Genomic DNA, 18,498 nt, shown 5'->3' with positions numbered 1-18,498 from the left:
AGGCGAAACGTCAGGCGAGAAGGCTTCTGGAACATGGTCATACAGCCCGGAAAACTCACAGCAACCCAGTGATTCCGGCCATAAAAGCCTTCGACAACACAATTAGCATGGGTCAACAGCTTTTCATTTACTTGCATGTCCCAGTCATTCTCTGCCAAGTAGCACTGGGGTCCAAGCTCCAAGAGAAGCAAGCGGGCCCGCGCTGACAGCCCGCATGCGCAATGGGGCCCTACCCTCCCAGAAGCCACGCCCCGTCACTGGGCGTGGCTTCTGGGAGGGTAGGGCCCCATTGCGCATGCGGATTGTCAGCGCGGGCCCGCTTGCTTCTCCGGGAGTCGTAGCTACGGTTTTCTCCCGGGCCTCTTCACTACCATGACCCGCCTCACGCTCCAGTCCCTTCGCGAAGTCGTCAAGGCCGTCACGGAGGCGTCGGGTTTTGATCGAGTGCTAAACAAGGTAGCCATATTGTGTGTGTGTGTGTGTGTAAGAGAGAGAGCTTGAGGGAATGCTGAGGTGAGATCTTTGCCTTTTCTGACAAAACACCGAGATGAAATCTGAGTAGCTGTGAGTTTTCCAGGCTGTATGCCCATGTTCCTGAAGCATTCTCTCCTGACGTTTCGCCTGCATCTGTGGCAGGCATCCTCAGAGGTTGTGAGGGTGACCTTGGTCAGGACAGCAAAGTGAGTATTTTCCCCAATTGAGCCGTGAAAAGCATTGGCTGCTTACGCTTTAGAGCAGTGGTTCTCAATCTGAGGGTCCCCAGATGTTTTGGCCTCAAACTCCTAGAAATCCTAACAGCTGGTAACCTGGCTGGGATTTCTGGGAGTTGTAGGCCAAAATACCTGGGGACTCACAGGTTTAGAACCACTGCTTTAGAGGGCCTTTCCAAACAGGCCCTATATCCCAGGATCTGATCCCAGGTTTTCTGTTTATCCCAGACCAGCTTGAATACCCGTCATTGCCTGGGTTATTTGAAAAAAAAAAAACAGCAACATTTTTTAGCTGTACAAAATGCCTAAGGTCGTGGGTGAACTACAACTGACATCATGCCAGGTTAACACCGAGAAACACCATCTGTACTTAAAGTTTGTTATGTTTGGCAAGTTTGCTCAGGATACATCATGGGTGGGGTTTAGTGTGCTCTCTGGCTATAGGGTAAACTACAACTCCCACTATGATGTGTCAGTTCTCTCAAACCCCTCGGTAGTTTGGGTTGGTCATGGGGTTCTGTGTGCCAAGTATGGTCCAGGTCCGTCATCGGTGGAGGTCACAGTTTCCCTGGTTGTGGGTGAACTACAACTCCCAGAAAGAAAGGTCAGTTCCTCCTATAATAATAATAATAATAATTTTATTCTTATATCCCGCCCCATCTCCCCGGAGGGACTCAGGGCGGCTTACATGGGGCCATGCCCAGACACGACAGCATTCTAGAATCATAGAATCGTAGAGTTGGAAGAGACCTCATGGGCCATCCAGTCCAATCCCCTCCCCTGCCAAGAAGCAGGAAATTGCATTCAAAGCACCCCCTACAGATGGCCATCCAGCCTCTGCTTAAAAGCCTCCAAAAAAGGAGCTTCCACCATACTCCAGGGCAGAGAGTTCCACTGCCAAACAGTTCTCACAATGAGGAAGTTCTTCCTCATGTTCAGATGGAATCTCTTTTCCTGTAGTTTAAAGCCATTGTTCTGTGTCCTAGTCTCCAGGGCAGCAGAAAACAAGCTTGATCTCTCCTCCCTATGACTTCCCCTCACATATTTATACATGGCTAGTTATCATGTCTCCTCTCAGCCTTCTCTTCTGCAGGCTAAACATGCCCAGCTCTTTAAGCGATTCCTCATAGGGTTTGTTCTCCAGACCCTTAATCATTTTAGTCGCCCTCCACTGGACGCTTTCCAGCTTGTCAACATCTTCCTTCAACTGCGGTGCCCAGAACTGGACACAGTATTCCAGGTGTGGTCTGACCAAGGCAGAATAGAAGGGGAGCATGACTTCCCTGGATCTAGACGCTATACCCCTATTGATGCAGGCTAAAATCCTGTTGGCTTTTTTAGCAGCCGCATCACATTGTTGGCTCATGTTTAACTTGTTGTCCACGAGGACTCCAAGATCTTTTTCACACATACTGCTGTTGAGCCTGGCGTCCCCCATTTTGTATCTTTGCATTTCAATTTTTCTGCCGAAGTGAAAAATGTCCCTGTTGAACTTCATTTTGTTAGTTTCCGCCCATCTCTAGTCTTTTAAGATCGTTTTGAATTCTGCTCCTGTCTTCTGGAGTATTAGCTATCCCTCCTAGTTTGGTGTCTGCAAACTTGATGATCGTGCCTTCTAATCCTTCGTCTAAGTCGTTAATAAAGATGTTGAACAGTACCGGGCCCAGGACGGAACCCTGGGGCACTCCACTTATCACTTCTTTCCAGGATGAAAAAAATGCATTGGTGAGCATCTTTTGGGTTCGTTCACTTAGCCAATTACAGATCACTAACCCCCCCCCCCCCCCCCAGTAATCAAATTTCGGCATATCAGGTATGTGTGCAAGTTGGGTCCAGATCTATCGGTGTTTGGATTCACAGTGCTTTTTGGATGTAAGTGAACTAAAACTCCCTCAAATCAAGGTGAATTCCCACCAAAGACGTCCAGTATTTTTTGCTGGGTCATGGAGGCTCTATGTGCCAAGTTTGGTCAAATTCCGTATTTGGTGGAGTTCAAAGTACTCATTGATTGCAGGTGAACTATACATCTTAGTACCTGCAATTCCAAAATGTCCAGAGCAGTTCCTCTCAATACCCACCATATTCAGCTTTGGGGGATTGTTTTCCCACTTTTTCTCCTTGTTATTTTCCTAGGGGCCTGATGACAGGCAGAGTACCTAGTTTGTAAAGAATTACCTATTTGTATTTGCACTAATGTCATATACAAAATTTGGCAAAACTTACTTGCCAACATTCTGGGACTATAATTCCCAGAATCCTCAAGGCAATATTCTGAATGTTGTCCTAAAAAGCCCTATGTGACTGTGAAAAACAAGAAAGCATTATATTTCAGTTTCATGGTATGTAAAAAGTTTACTGGAACTTAACAGAGTTGGTTTTCTCCCCCCCCCCCCTGTTCCCAGATGACAGTTCTTTCTGCTGACTCTGGAAAAGTAGTCTGTGGAATGGAGGTAGCAGAAGAGCACACAAACCGGGGAGGAACTCTGCATGGAGGGCTGACGGCAACACTCATTGATGTCGTGTCGACAGCTGCTTTGCTGCACAGTGAACGAGGAGCACCTGGAGTCAGTGTGGACATGAATATTACGTAGGTATCAAAGATATGGGGTTGTGCCATTTTTGTTCCCATGTATATGTAGAGTCTAGGGGATGTATTTAAACTATAGAATTAAAGCAGTTGGACGCCATTTTTAACTGCATTGTCTCAATGCTAGAAGGTCGTGGGAGTTGTCATCTTGGTGAGACAGCAGCAATGTTTGGCAGAGAAGGCTAAAGAATTTGCAAAACTTCATGTCTTATGATTCCATAGCATTACATTATGTTCCTGGTTTGAGAGTGTTATTCCTATTTAATTGTGTGGTTCCTACTTTGAAACTATACTCCAGAAGCTTTGTTTTTGTAGCAGCCATAAACTATATTGCATTAGTTTAGACTCAGATATTCACTGAAAAACTACAACAATACATGCTGCAGAAGATGTCCCACAAAAACAAAGTGTTTGAAGTTTAATAAACCTTTTCCATGTTTTTATGATAGAACCAATTAGGAAATGACATTTATAACCCAGGAATAAAAATTGTGTTACATAGTGTAATGGCACAGTGGTGAAAATGTTGTCAAACTGCATTAGTTATACAGTATATAGATGCACCCTAGGTTGTGGCACTTCATGCTTCAACGCATATGGAAAGACTTCCTTTGTGCCAGGATGGGCAGCTTTTAGGGAGTACAGGACAGCCTTCTTCCCCAGGGGTTACACTAGTCTCTTGGTGGTCCTTTGGAATTAATGTTACTTCTGGCTTTCTGCCAGGCAAATTGTCGAGTGGGACATTTTTGGCAGAAAGGATATGCTAACAGTCACTTATGTCAGTGGTTTGGAAGGTTTTCTCATGATTCCCAATCAAAAGAAACTCTACAAAATACAGTTGACCCTCTGTATCCACAGTTGTTGCTCCTATGTATTCAACAATTCATAGCTTGAAAGCTCTTCTTCCTCACCCATTGGGAAAAAAAACAACCCCTCATTTTGCCATTTTTATATAAGGGACTCCGTTTTCTATGGCATTGTATAATGGGACTTGAGCATCCACCAATTTTAATATCCATGGGAGGGGTTGGGAGGATGTGTCCTGAAACTAAACCCACAGTGTTCACTTTTGGATTCAAAAAGTGTTTTGTGGGTTACGGAGGGGAAAAGATGGAATCTCACATTTGGAGAAAGTATACAGACAACTCTGCCATACTGCTTAACAAAAAAAATCTGGAAGAAATGGAATAGTGTGATCTGTGAAGTGTGTCGGGGCTTTCTTTGAGAGCTACAAAAATGGGACCAGAGACCACATTTTCTGAAGATTTAGAGCCCTCATATGTAGTGCAGCCCTTATTTCTGTTTTGTTTACCATCACAATTTGTCATCTTAGTTTGTACGTATGTAGAAAGCAGAAGCTGGAATCTGGGCATGTGTGCTGATGTTACCTGGGGATACAGGCACCTGCTGTGCACTCAGTGAGGAGACTTTTGGTCCATCTAGGTGTCTATATTGACTGGTAATGGCTTCTCAAATCTTTGATAAAGAGACACCAGAAATTCAACATGCAAAGCACATACTGTACTGTTGAGATAGAGACCCCCACATTTTCCCAAGACTGCTACATATAGTCTTGGAGTCTGGGATTAGAACTAGAAATCTTCATACCAACCACTTTAACCTGTTAGGAAGCCTGAGTAGCATTTTGAATGTTTGAACCTTGTTTTATTTTGAATTAATTCCAAGAAGTTCTGGTACACATAGATGGTCCTTTTATCCTGCATTAGCCTTCCAGTATCCCCATGAAGTAGGTTATGTATGACTGGGGCAGGGTCATCCAGTGAGCCTTATGGTCCAAATGGGACTTTGAACTCCTGTTTTTCCAATGCTTTATGCCAGGAATGAGCAATGTATGCTACAACTTCCATGGTCTCTTAGCATTGAGAGTTCTCATTCGGCTAAGTGAGAGTTGGAGGCCAACATGTGAAGGGCCACATGTCTCCCATCTTTGCTTTATTCACAACTACACCATGCAACTCTATGTCAGCTTTATATGCAACATCAGCTGTGGATTTTGCTGCATTATTTTGGACCATTAATTGTCTCAGCCTTCCCTACCTCAGGGTTGGTAGGTTAAAATGAAATGAGAAACCATGGACAATGGAAAAAAATCTTATCCCCCTTTCTTTCTTATCACCTTCAAGCTATGTGTCGGCAGCTAAGATTGGAGATGAAATCCTGATCACTGCTGAGATCCTCAAGCAAGGAAAAAGGCTGGCCTTTACCACCGTGGATTTAACAAACAAAGCAACTGGAAGATTGATAGCCCAAGGAAGGCATACCAAATACCTAGGATCCTGATTGGACAAAGGGAGTGTCCAATTAAAGGCTTGGAGCTTTGACCCAGCAACATTGGGAAAGATAGATAAATCGCAACAAAGTATTTGCTGGAGGTGTAGGAAACAGAAGGAGACATTCCTCCATATTTGGTGGACCTGTGAGACCATACAGGCATTTTGGGATAAGGAAACTTAAGGAGACAAATAAAATGCTACATAATAAGATTAAAAAAGCATAGGGTTGTGTTTGTTAGGTTTACATCAGTGATTCCCAAAGTGAGTGCTACTGCCCCCTGGTGGGTGCTGCAGCGATGCAGGGGGGCGGTGATAGCCACAGGTGCATTTGGTGTGGGGCCGGGGCACGGGGCCTCTTCCCAAGTGCTGGAGACAGGGCTAAGTCCCTGAGGTGCCTGTTAGGAAACAGGAGGCGGAGCTAGAAGAGTGGGCATGGCTGAGTGGGCTGAGAATCTATACCTCTCCTGAGGCACGTGTTGGGACACAGATGGCAGAGCTAGAGCCCAAGACAGGGCTGAGCCTGTATACCTTTCCTGAGAGGCCTTTTAGGACTAAAGGGGGGGGGGGGGGCTAGGGGCAAGGGTGGGGCCTCTTGCCAAGAGCAGGAGACAGGGCTGAGCCTCTATATACCTCCCCTGAAGCGCTTGTTAGAACACAGGGGTGGGGTATAGAGGTTCAGCCCCGTCAGGCACTTGGGAATAGGCTCCGGCCCCTCCTCTAGCCACGCCCCCTGTGTCCTGGCAGGTGCTGCAGGACAGGGATAGAAGCTCAGCCCTGCCTCAGAGCTTGTAATTCCGTCCATCCCAGTCCTGGCTGCCCATTTGTGGCCCTGCCCACCTCCCCTCGCAGCCCTGCATCTTGGACTAGGGGAAAGGCTCAGCCCTGCCCTCTTGAGCAGGAGCCACGCCCACCCTCTAAGCCACGCCCACCCTTTCCAGGGGGTGTTGAGTAATATTTTTCTGGAAAGGGGGCAGTAGGCCAAATAAGTTTGGGAACCACTGGTTTACATAGAGAAAACAATGATCAAAAGGACCAAAAATACACCAATATAGCTTTGCCATGGCAAGATTAACCATGGCCAAAGACCGGAATGGGGAAAAAAGTTTAACTAAAAACGATTGGAGGGAGAGAATGCAGGAATATATGCTAATGGCCAAACTAACCAAAATAGGAGGAACAAAAGTAATGAGGACTTTCTGGAAAAGTGGAAGTTGGCCATGGCATATCTGAGTGGAGTGTCAGTGACATAGAGGAGTGCCATTAGGAATTTAGGATTAGGCAATGGACAAGGGTAGTGTGATGACTCATGGGCCTTGTAGTCCTGTTCCTAGTACTATTGTGGCAGACGAAGAGGAAAACATGGGATTTTCGCCGGTTCAGCAAGAGCCGGAGTCTCTTCACCTGCAGGATGTTGATGTTTGCCCTCAAGAATTCAGCCAAACAGGCCTTGGGCAGAACTCCCCCCCGTTTTCCAGGAGGGAAAATTATTCTAAAGATAGGGGAGTCAGGGAGGCTAATCGGAGAAGCCTGAGAATCGCTGCCAAACAAATGGCTGATTAGGTCTGCTTCCCTTGGGAAATTCTAAGGAGTCATGCATCTGGACAGAGTTGGGTTTCTCTAGGGAAAGAGTTCTGTTGGCGGGAAAACGAGACCCAATATAGGTGTTTGGCGCGAGGGATTCTTTGCGGAGTCAATTGATCAGCTTGAGGAGAGAGATCGTGTGTGGACTTCGTAATCCCAGTTCCTTGCTTCCCGGATCAAGCTTCAAGCCTTGCCTTGTCTCACGGTTTTACCACGGACTCTGTTTCATGCTTCATGTTCGTCTTGCCTCCAGTCACGGATCTAGTCAAGAATCAAGTTTATTTCCAGCCTTGTTGTCAAGCTTCATTGGACTTTAAAGACTCTGTTATTTCCCCACACTATTGCTTGGCAAAGTGTGTGTTTCGGTCAAGTGGATTAAAACTTTGAACTCTAATATCTTATATTGGACAATACATTTCTGGACTATATTTGACCTTATCTGAAAGGTCTGCTTCTGAACTATATTCTTCACTTGTTTTTATTGATTTTATATATTTCTTTAATAAAGATATTAGATAGAGACTGGCCTCTGTGTAAGGTTTTTGGTGCTCTGCAGCCAGGGTCCTGACAGGTAGATAAATTGGCTTAAAGGCTTCATAGTGCTTCAGTTATCGGAAGTCATGGTGAAGGGTGCATGGGTCTGGGAAAGAGGTTTTATTTTGTGTGGGATTGGGGTTTTGGGTGCCTGTATGGTCTGTAATACGTGTGGTGTTGTTTGAATGTTATGGTGAACTGTTATATTAATAAAATTAAATATCTGGGGAAAAAGCTTGGAGTTTTGAGAAAGCAGAACAAAGCAACTTTAGAACAGTACTAAAGTGCAAAAGATCAATGTTCACTATATCAATCTTCTTTACTGTTCATCTACAGCAGTGGGTCCCAACCTGTGGGTCCACAGATGTTTTGGCCTTCAACTCCCGGGAATCCTAACAGCTGGTAAATTGGCTGGGATTTCTGGGAGTTGTAGGCCAAAACACCTGGGGATCCATAGGTTGAGAACCACTGATCTACAGTAAGTTGGTGGCCTAAATTCAGATTTCCTCTTCTTTATGCATCTTTGGTTATGAACTGTCTTCATATCGCGTCTCCCGGTGAGTGGAATATAAATGCAGGCAATCATTTGTCCTCATGGCGGAGAGGGAATAGCAGTGTGGTGTAGTCAATATTAGCCAGATTTCTACCCAGTTGGAGAGAAGCATACACAGAAATCACCAAAGCATACATTCAATGTTAATAACTTACTAGGGTAGATAAGCCACCAGTAAAAACAAAGGGTTTCAACCACAATTGCAAAAACCACACAAAACCATCACATAAACAAGAATGTGGAAGAAAATATTTTTGGGGGATTTCTGCTGGATCATTTTCCCTTTGGAAAATTGACTTTATTTTTACCTTAAATCCAAACTGGGATGGTTGCAGGAATCCAAGGTGACTTCCCTATTGCTCTATTCAGAAGACATTATTGGAACCATATGATCTGTTTTGAGTACTTTGAATCCAGTATTGAATGAATGTCACATCTGTTAAACATCACATAATTATTTCATTCATTATCTGTTAAGTTATTGATTCATACTCATTCATGTTGAAGTGCGCAGAGGTAATAGATATTGGAATTTCACAGTTATTTCCAAAATATTGAATCTATCCTGTGGGTCTTTTGTTAAAAAATGATTCACGTCTTGAGAACTTGCTGTCTGTTATGAAAATTTGGTATTGTAAAATTTCCTTAACCTTGTTCTAGTCCCTCTTCAAAGTTGACTTCAAATAACACCCACATCTCTTTTGCTGGAATTCACATTTCTTAATACAATCACTAACATCATTGTCCATCAGTTTTAGTCCACTAAGATTTAGTGAAAGTCTTCCAAAATTTGAGCACCATAAATAATGGATATTTCGGAGCAATGATCGATATGGTGCTGTTCTTGAGAAGGTTTCAGTGATTCATAGTACCTTGTAAAGCAGTCATATTTATTATCATCGTATTTGTTTATAGTCTGCTTTTTCCCAAAAATTGGGACTCAAATCAGCTTACATATTTAAAAGATTACAATTAAAAGCATACTAAAAGTCACATTAAAACTGAATTAAACGAAGAACCATATTAAAAGCACACCCTCTAAGAGTTTAAAAACAATAAACAATCCAATCAAAACAACAGAGCAGAACACTTACAGCTCCTTTTCACTTCTAAAAGCCTGTCCGAATAAAGTTTTTGTCTGTTGCCTTTATTTTACTTTTTTTTTTGGGGGGGGGGGGGGGCTTTCAGGGGCTTCTGTTGAACAGATACAATTTGAATACTTGTTTCTTGGCATTGACATTTCTATGAATATATGCATTTCACCCCCACCCCCCAGACATCATGCAACACTTCTTGGTGTTAGTGATCAACCAGTTCATGTGTCTGACTCTTGGCTGTAGTCCCTATTTTTCCTCAGGTCCTATGATTTTATTCTTGTTTGTTCCATGTGAGTCCTGTTTTTTTCTCTCCCTAAAAGTAAGATGTATCTGCACACACACAAGGAATAAACTAGTGACAGCCACACAAATTATGATGGGCTTTAGTGGCTCCTTCGGGTCTGGCAGCCTATGGGTCTTTTAATACCTGAAGAATATTTTACATTAATGAAGACTGTTTCCTCTATAGTCCTTTTATTTAATTTTCTATGGAGCCCCCAGTGGCACAATAGGTTAAACCCTTCTGCCAGCAAGACTGCTGGCAGACAGGTTAGCGGTTTGAATCCGGGGAGAGCTGGTGAGCTCTCTGTCAGTTCCAGCTCTCCATGCGGGGACATGAGCTAACCCTCCCATAAGGATGGTAAAACATCAGGGCGTCCCCTGGGCAACGTCCTTGCAGATGGCCAAGTCTCTCACACCAGAAGCGACTTGCAATTGCTCTTCACACGAAAAAAAATTGGGTTTTCTAATATATTTTGCATTGTGGAGTCTGAAACATCTGGCTGTTTGATGCTCTGTGAACTGTCTTCCTGTGTCCATAGTACTGATTCCTCTTGAATAATACTTTGCCTGAACGTAGATTCGATTTCTTCTTTTTCTTTTTCATTTACTTTTCCAACTCTGTGCCCAGAATGATGAGGGGGAGGACTGTAATCTCCTAGTGGTCACCAATGCGTTCTTTCTCTTCATTCCCACTATCAACTCACAGATGCAGCCGGCTGGGCAGAAGTCCTGGTTTACCTGCTGGCCAACAAAATCACTTGATAGTCAACATACTCCCTCCCCCCTTGCTATATTTCCCAACCAGGACACATTCGTAACTCTGATGTTCATAACTCAGGGACTGCCTATGTTTTGTGTTGCACTGTCAGGAGTGTCTGGTTCTTCTGTGATGCTTTATGAAGTGTCTTCCTGTGTCCATAACACTTTAACTCCTGAAGAATATTTTGCATTAATGAAGACTTGACTTCTTCTCTAGTATTTTCATTTACTTTACTGGGAGCCCCCAGTGGTGAAGTGGATTAAACCCTTGTGCTGGAAGGACTGATGACTTGAAGGTTGGGTTGATGACCTGAAGGTTGCCAGTTCGAATCCAACCCGGGGAGAGCATGGATGAGCTCTTTTTAACAGCTCCATGTTTGGCCTGCAGCATGCCAGAATAATCACTCCTATGGCAACAATGGGTTCCCAAAGCGCTTGAAACTTGCCAGAACTTTTAGCTTACTGTAACTTCTGGGACTTTTTTCCCAATCCATGCATTGCATGTTTGTCCGTGCCTCCATTTTTGGCATATTTTAGAATTCCAGATAAAGGATGCCCAGACTGTATTAACCTGCTAAGTGCATTAGTTGCTTTATCGGATGTTAAATTAAGGTGTAAATTAATTTAAGTATGTGAATATGAAAAGAAAGGAGGAAACCAAAGAGATCATTGTGAGTTCTAAACAGTAATCTTAAATATTTCAATCAAACTGCCCAAGTTGAATATGTATATGGTACAAAGCCGTGCGTACCTCTAGTACCTTAACTTGCACTCTTAAAAACTATTTACTTGTGTAGACTGTTTACAGTTAAGTAAAATAAAACTGAAATACACAGAATATTTTACAAGACTGTGTTAAAATATGCTGCAAGCTCAGATTTTAAATATAGAATCAGTACACATCATGGTTCAACTAATTTATTTCTTTTTTCCAATTCCAAACAAAAGCTAAATACAAATTTTGAACAGATAAGCACTAGATTACCCAAAGGGAGTAGGCTTATACAGATTTACTTCAGTAAAATTACTCAACCCTTAAGCAAAGCATTCTTTGCCAAAACTATACAGTAGTCTTTCTTATGTTCATTGCACAATCTTAAACAAAATATGTTGTCAAACCAACTTTGACACTCCAAACAATATTTTACAATTAAATCCACAACTGCTTTAGAATATCTTATTCCACCCTCCCTGCCCCACCCCCATTCCCAAAAAGAACTTCAGAGGGTTTTCTGTAAGAAATGTTTTGGAAACCAGTATTTCCTACGTAGTTCACCAGCAAGGAGTCAACTCTCAGGAAAAAAAAATAATCCTCTGCCAATATAGTTTCTGCAGCTCCTATTTTAAATTTAGCTGCTTTAGGCTACTTCAGACTCCAGGTCTGTAAAAATGTATTCAACTCAACAGAACACTCTACATTTAGTTATACAGCAAACTGGGGAAAGAGATCCAAAAATGAGAATGCCAATAAACTTAAAACATGGCCAAGCAAAATAAGAGAGGCAAATAGTGCCTACACCAAATGAGATGCTTTTATTCCTTGAGATTTCTTTCCCATGGTTAGCCAGCTACTGTAACAAGCCATAAACTTTCATCAGAATGAATCTGACACAGCTGATACAATCATGTTAACGGCAAAGCTTATAAGGCTTTTACGCCATTACATTCACTTCTCACCCTATGAATACTGATATTGGGGGACATGACCAGCACAAATGGGAACACCACCATAAATGATCACTTTGTGCTCTCAGATACATTTCTTTCAGTGTATTACAGTCCGTTCATTTCACATTTTGGTAGGATGCTCATACAATGTAGAAATATGCAGAGCATTCTCTTTCACAAGGTCCATGCAGAAAACATCTAAAAAAAATTTAAAGTTCTGAGATACAAATGATTAAAAAAAAATCCAGGATGATCAAGTTCCACGATGGATAGTGTTCTGAACATGTGTCCATTTTCTTCAACTCCGAAAGAATAAATGGCGAGAAAAGTGAAAAAACACACTCCTGCATTCTGTGATCTTCCCCATTTTGCTGGCCAGTGCCCTACTCTGGCATGTAAGGGCGGAGGTGTTCCTCTATCGTACCAACCGCCCAGTGGGTGAGCTGCTCCTGTGGCAGATACAAGCAGATGCTGCATAACTTGAAGATTGTAGCTTTGTTTTTTGGAGTCTGGAAAGAGAAATGTCAGATATGTTTATGAACAGCTCTTCCTGGAAAAACGAAGGAAACATTCTCTCTGCTTAACATTCCACTATATACAGACCAAGCAACCAGTGCAGCAGAAAAGCACTGTGAAAAAAATGCAAGAAATGTGGAGCCTGCTCAGACCAGAATTTTGCACATCCCAGAAAGAGTGGTATATCAAATTACTTTTCCTGAGGGCATGTATTAACTTGTTGTATTTCACAACAACTGGATGTAAACTGTTAGAATGAGAAGCATGGTGCATATAGACAGTTCAATTATATAGCATAAAAAGAAATACAAGTAGTGAATGTTTCACTGTCTTCATAAAGAAAACTGACTTTGTGCAAAGCAATATATTCCAGTGTTGTCTTTCACAGATATTACACATTATGCCTGTGGCACAGGCTGGTGAGCAGCCAGCTGCAATAAATCACTCTGACCAAGAAGTCGTGAGTTCGAGGCCAGCCCGTGTTGGGGTGAGCACCCAACAATTAAAAATAAAATATAGCCCCTGCTCGTTGCTGACCTAAGCAACCCAAAAGATAGTTGCATCTATCAAGTAGGAAATTTAGGTACCACTTATATGTGGGGAGGCTAATTACAACACCATAAAAATCACCCAGCCGCCGTTGGAATGAGGAAGTGCCGTTGCAGTGGATGATGAAGCAGCTCCTCCCCCTGTGGCCGGAATCAAGCATACCCTCAGGAAGCTGGAAAAGGTTTAAATTGCCTCTGTCTCTGTTCTGTGTTATATGGCATTGAATGTTTGCCTTATATGTGTACAATGTGATCTGCCCTGAGTCCCCTTCGGGGTGAGAAGGGCGGAATATAAATACTGTAAATCAAATAAATAAATAAAACCTGTTGATCTAAACAGCTTCTGTATTCTGCCTTGACAGTTTTTATCTACACGTTTTGACAGCATGAAAGCTATGACAACTTTTAATTTTAAAAAATGAAGCAAAGTATAGCCACAGTAGTTATTTTTTCATTTACCTGCAAGTGCTGTCTGTCAATGAAGAGAAACACTGACTGGTTAGGGTTGTTGATAACAATTCCAGTCTTGTCCTTTCGGCTCAGTACATGCAGAAACTGTTTTTCATAGTCACCATGATGAAATTCAAACCTGGCCTACAGGAAATAAAATATTAGACACAAATTTAAATCAAAATGTATCGAAAACACTAATTCAAAACTATTTTTCTTAAAGTCACACAAACACTTTTAAGTACAATGAAGATGGGCAAATGTGATTCTTACAAGAACTCTTTAAAAAAAAAAGCTATTGACGCCAAATCCATTAATGAGAACCAGGCTTAAATGCATTCTGAATTCAGGAACTGAGTACCAGAACTAAGTGAAGCCTACAATCCATCCACCACAAAAATCACTTCTGGTTACTTCCCCACTTTTGCCCCCATATCAGCATTGTAATTTAAGTTACTTTTCACCGATTTTGTCCTTGTGCTCAACATCAACGTTTTACATGTCCGCGCACACACAAGTTTACTTCAGGGGGCACTGAAGAAAGGAGCGATTTTGTTTAAGGTGCTAACAATTTATTTGGATTTATTTGTACGCTACTTGGAAACATTCACTATACCTGAACCGGCCTAAAGGGCTCATCATCCGATCCCTTCCACCTAGAAAATAGAAGACAGACTATCTTCTCAATATCATTCCGAGGCCAAAGAATGAAGTCCATTTCCTGTGTACAGCCAATCACATCCTATAAAAGAAGTAAAAACTGTTCAACAACATAGTATGAGAACTTGTTTAAACAGGTTGCTGGAAAAATGTTGACTACACTACCAGTATAACTTTCTTGATACATCACTAACATTTCCCCTATTCATTTGATCTTATTGTCAAAATACATATTACAGCCTACCTTATAGTAAATCTACATTTCTATTATAAAAATTGTAAATCAGTCCTATTATTAAATTTTTGGAGTGGTAGCACACTGTGTTAAAAGGAATATCCAAAGCAGTAATTGAAATGTTTAGTATCAGCACTGTCCATCTGAATATTTAGTATTTATTTACTTAATTTATATCCCACCCTTCTCACCCTGAAGGGGACTCAGAGTGGCCTTGCAAAATAGGCATCAATTTGATGCCATTAACAAATATACAATAAAATAAAATACATTAAAACCAAAGACATAAAAAAAACACAGTTTAAAAACAATTATTAAAATCATGCCATCCAAAATCATAATCCAAGGCCACTCCATTTGTCATTTCACTATTCCTTATTCTCTTATTGCACTAGAAATTTGCTAACCAAAAGCTTGGTCCCATAACCACATTTTTACTTTCTTCTTGAAGGTCAGGAGGGAAGGGGCTGCTCTAATTTCACTAGGGAGTTCCATAGCCGAGGGGCCACAACAGAGAAGGCCCTGTTTCTCGTCCCCACCAGCCACACCTGCAAAGGAGGTGGGACTGACAGAAGGGTCTCCAAGATCTTAATTTCCAAGGTGGATCATAGAGGGAGATACATTCGGACAGGTAAGCTGGGCCAGAACCATTTAAGGCTTTATAAGCTAACACCAGCACTTTGAATTCTGCTTGGTAGCAGACTTGCAGCCAGTGGAGCTGATTTACTGGGGGTTGTGTGCTCCCTGTACACTGCCCTAGCGAGGAATCTAGCTGCCACCCATTGGACCACTTGAAATTTCTGAACAGTCTTCAAAGGAAACCCCACGTAGAGCGTGTTGCAGTAGGCTATTCTAGATGGAACAAGAGCGTGGACCACCGTGGCCAAGTCTGGCTTCTCAAGGTATGAGTGGAACTGGTGTACAAGTTTTAATTGTGCAAAAGCTCCCCTGGTCACTGCCAAGACCTGACCTAGATCAAGGATAGTCAACCTATAGTCCTTCAGATGCTTTTCATTGCCTTTCGACATCATTCTAGTCAATCAGCTGTGTCAAGTATGGCTGACTGATCTATATATTTGATCAAGGAACACAACCAGAACCAAACTTTTAACAAAACGCTTGAAAATGGAAAAAAAAGTATTTTACCCTGCGCATAGACTGATAACGGGGTGCATGCAGCTGTACTATATCCTTTTGTAGAAGCTCTATGGAACTTTCCAAGGAATAGCTGGAATCCCGCACACCTTTCAGGATATTTTCTTCATAATTATTGGTCATTACTGGTATCACTTCAGACACTTCAAAGAGCGCTGACTTTTTCCTCTAATCAAAGAAGACAAACAAAATGATCTCAAACTAATAGAACATAGCATTTTATCCATCTGTAATCCATTTGTAGTTACAATGCTTTTAACAGTAAAGGGAATTCAAACACAAAAAAATGGGAAATGCTAAATAATCAAATTATGAGATAGTGTGAACAGGCAAAGCCCATTCTTTAAGTACAGCACTACTAACACCAATACAAGATGCATTAAGACAATGTACGTTAAAATACTGAAGAAGTTCAGCCCCACAATTTCTACATCTGATCTTGGGTATTCCCCAAGTTTATGTCCACCAATTGTGTCCTAATAAAATATTTCCACCCTTTTAAAATACTAAGGTTTAGTATAGTATCTATTCCCAAACCATCTATAAACAAAGCAACACAATGTGATTTTATCATGAAATTTCATTAAATAAGAACTTATAGTCATTACTAAAAACCAGTTGCTACAAAAGCAACATTCTGAGCATCACAAAAAATCTCAAGTCTAAGCTTAACATAAAAATTACTAATGGATTTTTGTTAGTATAATCCAGACTTAGTTTAAAATCAGTTTGGGGACTATTAATTGTGATAGCTTTGAAGTCACTTAACACACAACTCTTTTAACAATCAGAACTGAGATTTACCTTGTCTTTGAATACAAAGGCAATATACATCTTGAAATCAAACTGGTCAGCTAGAGATTCTTTTTTCTTTTTAAGCTGAGCACGAAGTCTGTTCAGAGCTTGTTTCTTCCGGGAGTTTGGGTCCCCCATTTTGTAATACAGGTGGTACTAAAGCCTTTGGAAACCGTCACTAAGCTATGGGCCCTTTTCTCATAAGACTCGAGTACAACAGAAATAAGTCATTTTATTCCTGCTCATACGGCTGAATCAATAAAACTCAGGCGCAACCCAAAAAAATGCACCTCTGGCATTTGTTCTACGAGACTGTCTTATTAGAGGGGTCATAAAACAAAATAAGGAGTCGCCCAACCATCGTTGGACAAAAAACGCTTGTGCAGTATTATTAAAAGCCCAAAGAAATTTGAAGAAAATACACTGATAGACAACAGTTTAAACCACGGGGAGAAATGGGCAAGAATGGGGGGAAAATCTTATCACAATTTGTATGAGTAAAAAAAACCCGGAATCGGCATGGGCATGGACCCAATCCATTTGGGCGCTGTTGGTTTTGACCCAAAACCCAAACAAAAACAGAAAATCAAAGACAGTGTTCTACCCCGCCCAGATTCATGACTCTGCTGATTATTATTATCAAGATTTTTTTCTTTATATTGCTATGCTGCCTGGCTTTATTTATTATTATTTTTTTTAAAAAAGGAAGAATTTTAGATTTGGTAGAAAGCAAAGGAAGGGTGGCAGAACTGGCGTGGATGTCCCGGGAGGTAAGACGCTTCCCTACCAAGGAGAAAATCATCATCGGCTACAGACAACAAGGTGCTGGTTTGCAAAGGTCTGGCAAAGGGCAGAGTCATTTCTAACTTCATCCTGCTCGTAATGAGGCACGTGGCCGCCCTGAGGCTGGGTCTGTCAGAGAGAAGGAAAGGGATCATGATGGCCATTGAGACAAGGAGGGTATCAAGAAGGGGGGCCCTCAAAGGTGCTACTCTCTGGCCCAAAGGCTGGGGTCCAAGAGTCGAGCTCTCGGTCTTGGCCTACATCCCCTCCACCGATGCCCTGGAAGGTGAGAAGTCCTCCTCCTCCTTTTCCTCTTCCCTCCACCGCCTGGCACCAGCTTACATGGGGCTGAGCCTTTGCCTTTCTCTTCCTGAGGCCTGTGCTCCTCACAACGAGGCCTCCATGCTCTCCTTGATAAAGAACAACAAGGGAGGGGGGAGAAAAAGCGCCCAAAGGGAAAACAATTATTAAAGTTTCCTCTCACAAGAAATGGGGAAGGATAAGATCACAACAACAAGAATAATAATAAAGGATTGTCCTCTATTATTACTTGTGTGCTGACGGTTTGGAGCTGTTTCCGAATCACCCCCTGGAAGAGCAAAGTGTGACAGCTTCCCTCTTTTGTCTGAATCGAGAGAGGCCCGAGGAGGCGGCGGCGGAGGAGTATGGCGGCGTGTCTGTCTGTCTGTCTGTTTCTGTCTACCCGCAGCCGGCGGGCGGGGCCGAGGAGGCGTCGGTGGCGGCGCTGTGGGAAGCGGGCCGGGCCGGAGCCATGTCAAGAGAAGGCCACCAAGAAGAAGCCGCCCAGCTCCCTCAGCATCCCCGCGGCGCCGTCCAAGGCCACCGGGCCGCCCGCTCTGCCGCTGCTGCTCAGCCCCAGCAGCCTGGTCCCCATCGCCGACGCTGGAGCCGCCGGGGAGAAGCAGCAAATGGCGGCGGCGGGAGGAGAAAGAGGAAGGAGGACGGGCAGAGAGGAGGAGGCGGAGGACGAGGAGGAAGGCCTAGCAGTCCCTGCGCTACGGAAGGAAGGGGGGAAAAGAAAGGGCAGGAGGCCAGAGAGCGAGCGAAGGCCTCCCTCCTGTCCCCTCGCAGCCGAAGGATAGGCCTCGCCTTCTCTCGCGCTGACGACGACGCAGAGGACCGAGCGAGAAGCCTTCAAAATGGCAGCCGACACCGCTCCTTCTCGCTTGAGTCACACCAATGCAGGCTCCGCCCCTTGGCGCAACGCGCAGGCGCCCTGCCCTGGCCCGTACCATGTAGATGGGGGAGAAAGAAATGGGGGGAGGCGGAG

The 18,498-nt window shown here is 43.0% G+C and overlaps 2 protein-coding genes across 3 annotated transcripts; one reads left to right on the top strand and one right to left on the bottom strand.

Annotated features, from left to right (window-relative positions):
- The first annotated feature begins 276 nt into the window (after positions 1–276).
- On the top strand, positions 277–11,445 carry acot13 (acyl-CoA thioesterase 13). 2 transcript variants are annotated; one of them, XR_010006094.1, is made up of 4 exons: positions 277–456; positions 3,113–3,297; positions 5,442–6,882; positions 7,744–11,445. XR_010006094.1 is itself a non-coding variant. In XM_016992924.2 (3 exons), exons 1-3 carry the CDS (start codon positions 373–375, stop codon positions 5,596–5,598), a joined length of 426 nt encoding a protein of 141 aa, XP_016848413.1. In that variant the 5' UTR covers positions 277–372; the 3' UTR covers positions 5,599–7,694. The 2 variants fall into 2 exon arrangements, 1 of the variants encoding a protein (XP_016848413.1); XM_016992924.2 differs by lacking the exon at positions 7,744–11,445 and having other exon boundaries at positions 5,442–7,694.
- Positions 11,300–18,365, bottom strand: c4h6orf62 (chromosome 4 C6orf62 homolog). Its single transcript, XM_003219743.4, has 5 exons — positions 16,434–18,365; positions 15,621–15,797; positions 14,196–14,321; positions 13,589–13,723; positions 11,300–12,574 (listed from the first exon to the last, which is right to left on the bottom strand). The coding sequence occupies exons 1-5, from the start codon at positions 16,560–16,562 to the stop codon at positions 12,449–12,451; spliced, it is 693 nt and encodes a 230-aa protein (XP_003219791.1). The 5' UTR covers positions 16,563–18,365; the 3' UTR covers positions 11,300–12,448.
- Between the last annotated feature and the right edge of the window lie 133 nt (positions 18,366–18,498).

Source organism: Anolis carolinensis, chromosome 4 (assembly GCF_035594765.1).
Source record: "Anolis carolinensis isolate JA03-04 chromosome 4, rAnoCar3.1.pri, whole genome shotgun sequence".
NCBI lineage: Eukaryota > Metazoa > Chordata > Lepidosauria > Squamata > Dactyloidae > Anolis > Anolis carolinensis.
This window is presented reverse-complemented; position numbering and strand designations above follow the sequence as displayed.

Excerpts from the sequence above, each read along its gene's own strand:
- acot13 (XM_016992924.2), top strand. The coding sequence starts at position 373 with ATGACCCGCCTCACGCTCCAGTCCCTTCGCGAAGTCGTCAAGGCCGTC. Across the intron at positions 457-3,112 it reads TTGATCGAGTGCTAAACAAG|ATGACAGTTCTTTCTGCTGA; the intron begins GTAGCCATATTG and ends CCCTGTTCCCAG. Across the intron at positions 3,298-5,441 it reads AGTGTGGACATGAATATTAC|CTATGTGTCGGCAGCTAAGA; the intron begins GTAGGTATCAAA and ends ATCACCTTCAAG.
- c4h6orf62 (XM_003219743.4), bottom strand. The coding sequence starts at position 16,562 with ATGGGGGACCCAAACTCCCGGAAGAAACAAGCTCTGAACAGACTTCGT. Across the intron at positions 14,322-15,620 it reads GTTATCAGTCTATGCGCAGG|GATGTGATTGGCTGTACACA; the intron begins GTAAAATACTTT and ends CTTCTTTTATAG. Across the intron at positions 13,724-14,195 it reads AGCCCTTTAGGCCGGTTCAG|GCCAGGTTTGAATTTCATCA; the intron begins GTATAGTGAATG and ends TATTTCCTGTAG.